The sequence below is a fragment of the Phaethon aethereus genome, assembly GCF_964289735.1.
Source record: "Phaethon aethereus genome assembly, chromosome: 1".
Classification (NCBI taxonomy): Eukaryota; Metazoa; Chordata; class Aves; order Phaethontiformes; family Phaethontidae; genus Phaethon; species Phaethon aethereus.
In genome coordinates, this window is record NC_138575.1 from 218778289 (window position 1) to 218791420 (window position 13132).

The following is a 13132-nucleotide window of genomic DNA, read 5'->3' on the forward strand; positions in this document are numbered from 1 at the left end:
TGTTCAGAAAACATGTAGACGTGGCCCTTCAGGACATGGTTTAGTGGGCTTGGTGGTGTTGGTTTGGTGGTTGGTCTTGATGATCCTAAAGGTCTTTTGCATCCTTAATGGTTCTGTGATATACAAAGCCAAGTAATGCATAATGCAACAACTGCTCACCACCCGGTGATCGACAGCCCGTCCCCGAGCAGCGATTCCGCGCCCCAGCCAGCTCCAGTTTATACACCGAGCGTGTCGCTACATGGCAGGGACTCTCCCTTTGGCCAGGCTGGGCCAGTGTCCCGGCCGTGCCCCCTCCCAGCTCCTTCTGCACCTCCCCGCCGGCAGAGCATGGGAAGCTGAAAACTCCTTGACTGAGTGTAAGGCTACAGCTGCTCAGCAGCCGCTAAAAACATCAGTGTGCTATCAGCATTATTCTCATACTAAATCCAAAATACAGCACTATGCCAGCAATTAGGAAGAAAATTAACTCTATCCCAGCCAAAACCAGGAAAATCACTGATTGCTTTTGCTGGAGTTTTTCTACTGTTTCTCCCTAACTATTTAAATATTTTTTCCCTGAAGGTCTGTCTCATCAGAAGGTCCAACAGGTCTCCCACAATAAGCTAGTAGAGCTTCCTGCTGCTCTCCATTTCAATCTGCAATAGCCTCACTGCAAAGGGCCCTTACCAGCCCTCTGCTCTTAGCTCAGTCTGTGACCCAAGGGCACCCTTTTTGTAATGCTGCAAATGGGAGGCAGGATGGCATGTTTGCTGTGTCAACCCAGGAGGCCTCTAGGCACAAGTCTCTGCTTCTCCTTTTTATTGAAAAATAACCCCCAGCTTGTTAACTGCTGTGGGACCTGCATGTATGTAGCTTATTTCATCTGGGTCCTGGTACACAGGTGTCCACATCACAGAAACCCTCCCAGCTGGTGCTTATGTTGACTCCCTCATTGGAAAAGCCAAGGACACAGTAGGGGTGAAAACTGGACTGGTTTTTTACACTTTTAAATCAGTCCTTCCAGATGGTCCTAGGAACAGTAAAAGGTAGGCATGGGGGTTTCAGCTGTGCTCGGGGGTTTACGCCACGTACACAAAGGACAGTTCTCTTTCTGATGTGGCCAATCTGGCAGGTCCTTGCTACTACCTTAACTTCAGCTTTTAAAATATGATAGGAAAAAACAAAACAAAACAAAAAAAAACCCCAAAATTGCTGAAGATCTCAGCACACAAGGAGACAAAAGAGTTGGTGGCTTTCAGAAACTCCTAGTTCTGCTAGACAGGTTGCATGGGCCAGTGCTTTTCCATAAGACACAGCACAGTGGACGGGAAATAAAGTTACTCTTACAAACCAGAAGCACAGTGCAGGTGATAAGTATTGGAAAATTGTTTTTAAAATACAGGCTAATACTTATTTAGTCATTTTCTGTTCTTTGCTTGACTTTCTTCATCTAAAAGCTGTGATTTTCTTCTCATGAAGCCAAAAGAGTCAAGACAATCTGACAGACTGACAATGTGTTTTTCCCTGGGAAAAATCTGGGTGAAGACTTCAAGACTTGCTCTCTGCTTTGTAGGATGATTCCTGTATCCCAGTCCTCTGTTGATGCTGTTGACTTCACCCCATCCTCCCTTTCAGGTACGACAGCTTTGGGCGCCTGACCAACGTGACCTTCCCTACTGGCCAAGTGAGCAGCTTCCGCAGCGATACCGATAGCTCCGTGCATGTCCAGGTGGAAACCTCCAGCAAGGACGATGTCACGATAACCACCAATTTGTCAGCATCGGGAGCCTTCTACACCCTGCTCCAAGGTGAGTTGGGCCACTGTCCTCCTTCTCTCAGCCAAGCTGCACACAATGGATTATCCATCAGGAAACAGGCATCGTCTTGATAATCCCAGCACCAAAAATCACCTGCATCCTCAGCACCCCAGAGCTCCCCACATGCTGGTACCGACACACACTCACACCTACTTTGCCACATTCCCTAGCTCCGTGGTTGCTCTGCAGCCGTTTTCTGCTTCTTTCTCAGCCAGTCCCCTTGCTGTGCAGCCATCATGCAGTGCAGTCCTCCATCATCATTACTATTATTGTTATAACAAAAAGGGTTGCATAAACCTAGTTGCTCTTCCAGCCGACCCCTTTACTTCTTTCTCTTAATGGCTTCCAACGTAATGGTTTCTCTCCTCTTGGAACAGGCTTCCAGCTGGTTGCTGGAGGTCTCTCCGATTCTTTGTTCACTGGCTGTTCAAACATTCACAAGGCAGCATCAAGAAAAATGACCAACCCTGCCCCCAGAAGGTCTGTGTTTGAGCTGAAGGGCTGGTGTGGAGAGGCACAAAGAAGAAAGGAGAGGTGGGCAGCCAGAGTAGGACTGGTGGGATTGGTTTGCATCTGTTGGAAATGAGCATAGTTCTGCCGGTGATGGTAAGGTGGGGAAGTGGAGGGTTGATGAGGTCGAGGAAAAGGTGATGAAGTGGGAAAGAGGAATAAATAGCAGGGGAGGACCATGCTGACATACTGGTAGGGACAGAAGTTGTAGTGCACAAACTATGCCAACTTGGATCTCCAGGTTCTGAAGGCCGAAGCCTCCTCAGGGTCAGGGTGAGCCATCACTCTGTTCCCTGGGGCTTGGAGAAGGGGAAGGGACTTTCAGATTCTTTGCTTTCTTCACTCCCCCAGCTCTCAGTCACTCTCATTCTGTGCCTGATGGCAATGGGGTGTCGAACATCATTTCCCCTTGTGAGGAACAAAGTGCTCCAAGTGAGACCATCGTGTTCCAGAGTCACATTTGTTCCCACATCTCTGGGACACATTTCCTTCTGCCTCCCAATAAAGAAAGTGCCTGCTATGCCTGAACACTGCTTTTGCTGCTTCTGGAGAGGGTGGCTGAGAGGGTGCCAGCACAGGGTTCCTGTAGGGGAACACGATGGCTTTCTTATTTTTTACTTCAGCCTGCAAAGCAGATCCAACTTACCCCGCCCCATCCCATCCACTTGCATTAAGGCATCTGGCAACAGCACAGTCTTGAGGTTGGCTTCACCTCAAGAGCCTAATTAAGCAACAGAGCCTGCTGCTGGGGGCCCTTTAGTGAGATAATTGGCTGTGATGTGATTTATACACCCAGAGCTGAAGGCGCAGTTACATAATGGTGCCACGGTCAATTATCTCATTGTACTGCCCTCCAGCACACGCGCACTCTTGCCGTTGGGACATGCAGTATCACAAACAGCTTAACCATCTTCAGAAGTACAAAATTACAGGACTATTTGGATCTGAAGAAACTCGCTTATTTTAAAGTGAAGATCTGGATAACACTACAGCAGAGGTGGCCTGCGACCTGCTGAGGGTGGCTTTCCCACCAGTGTTAGGGACTGTGAATTCCCAGACTGAGGAAGCTGCTCATGGCAGCTCTGCAGAAACTGAAACAAGGGCTACTGGAGTTGCCCAGGGATGTATTGAGCACAGCTGAAATGAAGTTGCCTTCCATGTGCCTCTCCAGCGAATAGAGCTGGAGCTGTTTTTGAGATCTGGGAGTGACATGCCTGCTCCGTTGCTCTTCAGGGAAAATGCATGTTCCAGGTTCCCTTTGCATGAGAGGCGCTCGCGCATTTTCCTTCTGGACTCACAGCTCTGACCAGCTTTCACAAACCCTTGGTGAGCCTTTCAAGAAAGCTGGATCACACTGTGAACAGGTGAGGTCTGAGAAGACATTTTCAGAAAGTTACGGATTCCTGTGGGGTGGGTTTAGGAGCCTTTACAGCTAACAGGCATCTCAGGGCCTCTGTGGGATTTTGTCCTCTGGATCAATGACAAAGTGAGCATTTGTTCAAGGCAAAAGTAGGCCACTAGTGCCCCAGAGCCAAAGCAGCATAAAATATGGCGTCCAATGGCCCTTGGGTTTCATGTAGCATGTTAGATATGCCTTCCAAAGCCAAGGAAGTCTTCTCTTGGGGAAAATGTTGAAAGTGGAGGATTTACATCCCCCACACTGTACCACACTGCTGGTGACAATCCACTGTAACCCCTCTGTGGTGCTTGTGTGACACAAAGGGAACGTCACACATCCAGTGAACTTAATGGAGAGCTTCAAGCTTTCCCCTGCTTCCTGGTGAAAGATGAGGGAGGGAGGAATATATTAGCTGTGCAGAGATATTTCGCTGATTTGATTTAAAGCAAATCTCCTGCCACTTTCTCACCAGACCAAGCACCTAAAAACAAAAGTGTGACAGCTGACTGTCCCCCTTCTCTCCATTTGCAGAATCAAGCGTGGAGTGGGTTTGGTCCTGATGGAGCCTATGTGAAAAAGACCATCAGCTTTACTTAGTGGTGTAGCTAAAGTACTTGGATCTACACCGAGGTTCAGTGCTGTACGTTCATAGTGGCACAATCCAGTGCCACAGCAGTTTCACACCATCACTAGTGAGTGCAGTCAGTTGAGTTGTGGTCCTGCTGAGATCAGTGTGGCAAGACTCCAGCTGGCTACAACAGGAGCCGGATCAGACTCACAATAAAAAAGACCAACTAGTGTCAGGTTTCCTTTCCTAATTGTACCAAACTCTTTGCTGATCTATTATTTCATCCAGACGAGAGATGATAATTTCGCTGTCACCTTGTTTCCTGCTGAGCTATGGCAGAGCAACCAGTGAGCAAAACCCAACTCACCTCAGAAAGGAAGGACAATTGACATGCATTTTTAATGGGTGTTTTTATTCACAATTAGGTATTTATGGCAGCCTGGGAGACAGAAATGGTAATATTTTCCAGCTTTCGAGGAGCTTCAGATAAGGCAGTCTTCGTATAATGTGCTTTTAAAGCTATTCAGCATTGAGCAAGCCTCATGCTTTCTTACCCTTCGTGAGCTCCTCTCTGCAGAGAGAAATGCCAGCTGGAGATTCAAAGGATGAGCTTTCATCCTGCCTGATTCCTGAAGGATGTAGAAGAGATATTGTTCTTCTGTTCCACTCCTGAACTCCCAAATCCCGGCCTCAAAATCTGCTGATCTCTCAAGAGCTAGTGGAGGCCAGATGTATGGAGATGTGTGGGAGCTTAGTGCCTCTGCTTTCTCTCCAAACATGAGGACTTCCGTTGCCTCCTGAACGCTTTCCCAAGTGAAAGGGTTTGGCTGCTGTTTGGGGAACTGGTTAGCATTAACTTGCTGTGCAATTTCCTGTCACTTGTGAGATGGGGAATAAGCTGAGGAAAGTAGGTGGCCCCACTTTTTCATATACTGTAGAGAAATTGGGATCTTTAGGATGTAGAAGCGTGGAAAGTTTTCAGCCAGGCTGTGATTTAAAAAAATATCTCGCCACCCAGTGTTTTAGCCCAGAGGAAGAGGTTTGAACCTGTGTGCTTTGCTAGGGTATTACACAACTCTTCCACTGGTGCCTTTTTTAACCTGTGTAAGACTTTTCTGCAAGAATTTGAGGTGCAGAACTTCATCAGAATGAAAAAGAGAGTGTCTGTCGTTGCTTTCACTGACGAAACCAATGTTTTGCACACTATGAGTGGGATGGGTGAGTGCATTTGGTTACAACCATCAGAAGTGCTGGTGAAGCCTGGGTGAGGGAGCAAATGAAAAGCTGGAGCTGTATCACTGGGCAGCCATTTGCAAAGATCTCTTTTCTGTCTTCAGACCAAGTCCGAAACAGCTACTACATCGGCGCCGATGGCTCGCTCAGACTGATGCTCGCCAACGGCATGGAGGTGGCCCTGCAAACCGAGCCTCATCTGCTGGCTGGAACTGTCAACCCCACGGTGGGGAAGAGAAATGTCACCCTGCCCATCGACAACGGCCTCAATCTCGTGGAGTGGAGGCAGAGGAAGGAGCAAGCGAGAGGGCAGGTCACCGTCTTTGGACGTCGGCTGAGGGTAAGGGAGCAGTGTGAGCAGTTTTGGATTCCACTTCCCATCTCAACAGTCCCCAGCCTCATGACAGAGAGGGACGGGGCTGATTTGTGTCGCCTGCAGTAGGGATGAGGCTGCAGGACCGAGGACTAGCTGTTCATCCTCAGTGACACAACCTTTATGACTTGAATATATACTTGTGTCCCCTTAGGTTCTGACATTCTCTTAGCCATCACAGGTAGTATTGCTGATTTGCCTACGAGTCCTCTGTATCCTTGGGAACATGTGATCTCCCATCAGACACCGCAGGTTTAACCATCATGCCAGACTGTTTAAGCAAGAAAGGGATGATCGTAACTATAAAATACTGCACCAGTTGGTATAGGTATTTTCTACCTGTGTTGCTGGCAGTAGCAGACCTGAGCACCAAAAGCTTTGTAAGCATATGAGGCCAGGCTGAGAGAGTTGGGGCTGTTCAGCCTAGGGAAAGAGAAGTCTTTGGGGAGACCTTATTGCAGCCTGCCAGGACTTAAAGAGGGGTGACAAGGAAGCTGGAGAGGGACTTTTTACCAGGGGTTGTAGTGACAAGATGAGGGTTAACGGCTTTAAACTGAAAGAGGGTAGATTTATATTAGATATTAGGAAGAAATACATTGCTGTGAGGGTGGTGAGGCACTGGCACAGGTTGCCCAGAGAAGCTGTGGATGCCCCATCCCTGGAGGTGTCCAAGGCCAGGCTGGACAGGGCTTTGAGCAACCTGGTCTAGCGGAAGGTGTCCCTGCCCATGGCAGGGGGTTGGACTAGATGATTTTAAGGTCCCTTCCAACCCGAACCATTCTATGATTATTGTTCACAGGGCAGCCTCAGAAAAATCTCTAGATTCCTGACACTTGCTAATCTGTTGAACCTGTTGAAGACCTGGGCTTGCGGGGCATTGCATTGCAATTTCTGTTGTTCCCCGAAGTAAAGTGCTATAAACAGCTCCAGCCTGGTGGTGTTGCATCCTCCAGGAGCGCGCAGCCCTTTCTGTGCTTGAGACTGGTGTGTTTGAAAACACTGTTCCACACAAATGCACCGCAGACTGGTCAGGGCTGTTTAAAGATCTTGCCCAATAAGCCTGTAATCCCTCTGCCAACTGCTGGCAAGGCCGGTAACTTGCAATAGCAAGTCCTGCGCAACCACCTTCCTATCTGAGAGTCACGGGCTGATGAGCGGTTCCTGGGAAGCTGTTCAGTGCCTGGCAAATTCAGACCCTCTGAGAAAAGTGTGTAGTGCTGTGTAATGCCACCACAGCAAAAGGACTGCAGCTATTTCTTTGCACTTAAGCTTTGCAGTAAATATTAAGGCTCTGGTTTCAGAATATGTCTTTCCCAGTCCCTGCTCTTCACCTCCCGCTGTTCCCTGCAGCGTGACCCCTGCCACCTTGGTGTAATTTCTCCCATCTCTCTTCCCTTGCACTTGTCAAGTATTGCTCTTCGTCGTGCCCAGCCCAGCCTCTGCTCTTTTCCCCTTGCGTCAGTAGCCTCATATTTTGTTATCAAGAGAAAAACTGCAAACCGTAGTGAAAGCTGAAGCTGCTCCTTCGGCGGGGACTGCTGTGTGTCTGCAGATCAGTTGGCATCACCTTCTTATTTGGTTTGTCTCGGGGGTTTTGTTTTATTTTATTTTATTTTAATGAAATTATGAGACAGGTCTTTTTCAGAAAGGAGAGAGCCTTCTGAAATCTGCAGCTATTTGGTGTTCAAAGCGGTTTCCACTCATTTAGCCGCAGCTCAGCTGCCCATGTCAGTTTTATCTTCCAAAATGTTCACAGTAGATTCAAACGCAGAACGTGCCTTTGTTTTATATTGTACTGCAGTTGGAAAAACACTTGCAAAATGAGTTTTCAGGCTGGTTACTCCTGTCCCCATAAATCTGCCAGCATTTATTCACATTTTGAGCCTATTGGGGCCCTTCTAGTGAAGCAGAAGAGCATCTTACACGGTTGAAGGACTCAGTTATGGATCTCTTCAGGGTTCAAAGTAGCTGAGGGTGTACAAGAAGTTTTAAGCTGCCTGTTTCTACCTGCATGGCAGCATCTGCACCCCTAGGACATAAACCTGCAAGGTGCTAATTGCCTCCCTGGGGATTGCCTGGCATTTAACATATCCTGTGTGTCATGTTCTCCTCTTCCCTCATACCAGTAATTGCTGCTTTCCCTGGAAAGGGAGAAGCTTAAGGAAGTTAAGTTCAACATGTTTTTGTTCATTTTGGGAAATATTATCATTTTCTGCCATATGTGAGTAAATCACCACTTTCCCTCTCCCCTCACCCTACTGCTCTCACGGGACAGCAGCAAAGACATTGTGCGCCATGGGGAAAGAGCATCCCCAAAGAGGCTGCAGCATCATTCCATGAAGCCTTTGAGATGAGGAGAACAGGATCTGACCACTGTAAAAAAGGGAGTTCCCTGGAAACCAGCGTTCTTTCTGCTGCCATTGCATGGATCCGCATTTTATGGGTCATGGCCCTTCCTCCCACGGTTGCAGGGTGTTCTTGGGGACTGATGACCTGTTGCCATGAGCCTGACCAGCTCCCAGCGTGATGAGGCCAGTTTCACAGCTGCCTCCTTGACCCTCCTTAGGAAATAATACAATGGATATGTTTCTTTATTGCAGGGATAAGGCATAGGGCAGGGACTTCTGCATGGATGAAGGGAAAGGGGCCAGCCCCGATGCCTCTTCCCCAGTCCCATCAATGCTGACCTGGCTCTGCGCTTGGCCAGGCAGCAGTAAAGCAGCACAAATATGTTAAAGCAGCCATTTTCCCTTCTCCTGTCCCACACACCCCACGGAAAGTTGTGATGCTCTGATCTACCCACCCAGCAGTGAGATCTCTCTGCAAATTGGCTGGCTACGAATTCAGCCCATCACTGGCCAACAGCAACACAGACTCCATCTGCAGTGAGAGCGTTAGGTAAACTCTGCTCTGAGGAACAGAGCTCCTTCTTTCCACTTGTCTTTTTTTTTTTTTTTTAAACAAACATGAGTTTTTCAATAAAGAAGGATGTAAAATAATCTCTGACAGTGGAGCAAATAGGGCAGCCAAAAGAGACAGAACTGCTGGCTCAGCTCTTTTATTTATTTAACCATGGAAACTCCCATTGTAATTCATTTTGTTTTTCCCAAGACCTTGGCAGCACTTTAACGGTGGCATCAAGATCAAGTGTCCCAGACATTCCCCAGAACTGGTGTGACCAGAGAGGTCTCCTGGGAAATGCTGCTGACCATTCCTGGTGTGTTGACTAACGAGGACAGTTCAGCATCATCTCCACAATTTCTGCAAGGTGCCAAGGTCTGGGTATGGCCACCCCAATAGTTTCAGCAATTCGCTGGTGAAATTGCTTTGTAGGCAGCCATTTATCACATGGATGTTGTTGGCTCCTGGAGTTCTCAGTGCAGAAGTATTGTTTGCCCTCCTCTGTTGAAGGTTGCCAGAGTGTTTTCATGAGAAATCTTCCCTTTTTGTGCTCTTGTGCTCCCAGAGAGATCAAGGCATGTTGTTTAATTATCATTTAAGCTAAAGGGCCTCAATAGGAAGCACTGGGAAAATCAGAGATGATGGTGTGGTTATGCTCTTGCTTTTCCAGAGCAGGCTAAGGGATTGAATAAAGTACTGTGGAACGCGAGTTCGGGGTTAAATCTAGTCTCTCACACATTATAGAGGGGGGTCAAATGCACTGTGAACTATTAATTTAAATTTACCCTGTCTTGATCTTGTGTTGATCACAAACCTTGTCAAATGCTCTGAGGAGCAAAAGCTTCTTGCAGGAGCTTTTCAGACCACATTCCATGATAAGGACTCCTGGATGTAGGATGGCACCTTATTTAGCTGCTCACAATAAAACAGTTACTGGACTGAAGTCTGCAGCCCTGTCAGTGCTTCTGCAGAAAATTCACTTCTGTTCAAGCCATGCCCTTGAACAAGGAGAAAAAAAAAAGATTCAGCCCCTGTTCAGAGGCTATTTAGCAGGATGGGGTTCACATTGCCCATCACCTTGAGGGTGGCTGTTGGCACTGCAACAATTTTCAGAGAGAAGAGAGATTACAGCGCAAGAGCAGGAGAGAAAACAAATCATAAAAAAAAAAAAATCCTGAAAAAGGGAGACTGGTTCCAACTAGTCCCACAGAAATTGCTTGCTGGAGCATGGGGAGGGTGGAATGACTTAGGGCACCAGTAATGGGATGCAGAGATCTGGACGGAGCTTAAGAACTATCCTGGGACCTGTTATTTGGTCCTTCCAGCACGGTGAACGGCACTGCTGCTGGCATACGGAGCAGGGAGGCCACTTTCAGCCTGATTACTGTCCCAGCCATGAAAGAGCTCTTTCCAGCTCTCTTGGCAGAGACCAGTAGCAGAAGAAGCTGCAGCTGCTGAGCTGGAGCTGCACTGTGAATAGATGGAAGGCAGAGATGCTATTCCTTCCTGCTTTGCCTTTTTTTTTCTTCCAAGCAATTCCCACTTCTGTTTCTCTATTTATAGCAGCAAGCACCTACGAGATATCAAATTGCTCTGTTAGTTACATGTGTGCATCTGTACGTTGAGTTTTGATACCTTTTTAATTATTTCCCAGCTTGCCTGTTACAGCGGGCTGTTGGCCGATTCCCTCTTTCCCCCATTGCCCATTTACATTCTATTTTACACACATTTAATTGGAGCATTATCTACCTTTCCACGCCATTTCTTTCCTTGAGTCGCACCTGCCTTTTAGCATTGTTATTCATAAGTTGAAAATCATTTTTGCACTTGCCTCCTCTTACATCACCTTCACACTTACATCACGTCACCGATTCCTTCTCTCTCGGCTGGCCACACACCCCCTCAGCTTGCGTCCTCTTTTTCTCAGCCATGCTTTTGCCTCTTCCAACTCCAGCTCCTGAGATGCCTTCTTTTGACTTCTGCTTTTGCAGTGTCCCCATTCTCTAGGCTTCAGCATCAACATCTACCTATGCAGCAGTCCTGCCTTTCCCTCTGCTGTTCCTCCAGGGATGGTGAACCGCTTCTCTGTTGAGTTCTACACCACCCTTTCCCTTACTGTTTAGCTCTCAGGCACTCCCACATCCCTCAAAATATAGTGAGAATTCAATCATACACTCTAAAGTAACAGTCAAGATCAAAGCTTGGGCCAGGGCTGAGAACACCACTCCAGTCAGGAGTGTCAGCTTTTTCCAGAGCAGGATAAGGCAGGGTTTATAACTTGGTCTGAAGACCTTGCAGCAAACAGCAAACTCCGGTTTATTGACTGCAGCTGAAGGGCTGCAAAGTGAACTGAAAACCAAGTCAGCTGTTTGGAGTTTGAAATTTAACCAGTAAGAAACTGCACCTTTCTAGAAAAGAGGGGTTCACCAGCTGAACAAGGTTCAAAAGAGGTAGGATGAAGAAAGAACTGTCTTCACTGTCCAGGTTATTCTGGGAATGTGGGTTTTTCATCCTTGCCGAGTACTTTGCTACTGTGGTGATGTGGCTGTGTAAGTCTCCTCGCACGTGCGGCTAAACATGAGTTATATTATCAGCTCCTTTTTGTATTGCTGAGTGCTACAATCCCTGAATCAAAATGTATTCCTGCTCCTACCTTTGATGTAGATACCTTTGATCTTTGGAAATGCAGAAGCAGTGGAGGTAACAGGAGTGTAATTATGCAACACCAAATAACCTTAGGACAATGGAGCTAAAACTCCAGCTCTCACAAAAAAGTTCCTGCTCTGTGTAACACCTACGGCGGTCAAGGCCTGACCTCCAGTGCATGCAGCATATTCAGTAAACTCGAGAGAAAAGCTCTGCTTTCCACTATGTTGACACAACATCCATCTTTTTTTCTACAAGTATTATTTTTTGATGGGCATGAAAGCAAAATCCCAGGTTTGATAAGCAGAGTAACTTGCAAATACTCCTGCAACAAGTTGTCATCTTCTGCAGGTCTATAATTATATCTGCTGTAGCAGTCCTACGCCTAGGCTTGGGCTATAGGCAATATTCCTTCCCCGTGGTGATGTTTCAAAAGTACCCTCTGTTTTTCTGCCTCTCTCCTCACTGAAGTCAACAGAAGCAATGTTAGGAAAATTCTTTTCTTTGAAAATCTTATCCAGAGGCAATGAACAGCTGGATACTCTGCAGTGTGGTCTAAAGGGGTGTTTGGTGAAACAAGGATAGTCTTTGTAATTTAAGCCGTTTCCAGCTTCCTAATTCTCCATCTCTTTCCTGTAGGTTCACAACAGAAACCTGCTGTCCCTCGATTTCGATCGTGTGACAAGGACAGAGAAAATCTATGATGACCACCGCAAGTTCACGCTCCGCATCCTCTACGACCAGGCAGGGAGGCCCAGCCTCTGGTCGCCCAGCAGCAGACTGAACGGGGTCAATGTCACCTATTCCCCGGGAGGACACATTGCAGGGATCCAGAGGGGCACAATGTCAGAAAGGATGGAGTACGATCAGTCTGGCAGAATTACATCCAGGATCTTTGCTGATGGCAAATCATGGAGCTACACTTACTTGGAGAAGGTAAAGAACCCTCTAACCGCTCAGTGATGGTGCATTTGGTGCAAATGGGCTTTACTCGCTTGACTTCAGTACAGATTTGCGCCTTCACGTCAGCTGATTAATTGTCCTTATGGTCCACTACTCCTCTTCTGCCTACACTAAGGTGCACAAAGTAACCTTGATGCCATTAAAGAGCAGTTGAAAATACCCTGAGAACTTCCTTCCCAGCCACACTGAGAGCATGTTTTGATGCTGTGAAGCTTTGACATCTGATTTTTTAAGCACAATGTTCCTTTGCTGAGCTAGCTGCAATATAAAATGTCTTCTGGTAAAATCAGAGGAGTGAACAGTAGGAATTTCCACTATGACTTTAAATGTGAAAACAGCCCATACAGTCTTATATCCTGCCTTCTTTGAGTGGCCCGTTCCTGCTTAGTAGGAAATACATGGAATTAAAAAGTGCGAGGCTTGAATCCAGCCAGACTGTTGTAGCACACTTTGCAGTGTTTTCTGTAATCTGCACTCATAGAATCGTAGAATCATAGAATCATGGAATCATTAAGGTTGGAAAAGACCTTTAAGATCATCAAGTCCAACCATCAACCCAACACCACCAAGCCCACTAAACCATGTCCCAAAGTGCCACATCTACATGTTTTTTGAACACTTCCAGAGATGGCGACTCCACCACCTCCCTGGGCAGCCTGGTCCAATGCTTGACCACCCTTTTGATGAAGAAATTTTTCCTAATATCCAACCTAAACCTCCCCTGGTGCAACTTGAGGCCA

The 13132-nt window shown here is 47.1% G+C and overlaps 1 protein-coding gene across 3 annotated transcripts in view; it reads left to right on the plus strand.

Annotated features, from left to right (window-relative positions):
• The window catches only part of TENM4 (teneurin transmembrane protein 4), a gene marked incomplete at its 5' end in the record, with an annotated part of 367633 nt that overhangs the window by 335978 nt on the left and 18523 nt on the right, over positions 1-13132 (plus strand). For all 3 annotated transcript variants that reach the window (XM_082013817.1, XM_082013818.1, XM_082013819.1), the window contains 3 exons: positions 1618-1790; positions 5614-5849; positions 12069-12365. In XM_082013817.1, coding sequence (XP_081869943.1) covers positions 1618-1790; positions 5614-5849; positions 12069-12365 — 706 coding nt within the window. The remainder of the gene's footprint in view (positions 1-1617; positions 1791-5613; positions 5850-12068; positions 12366-13132) is intronic.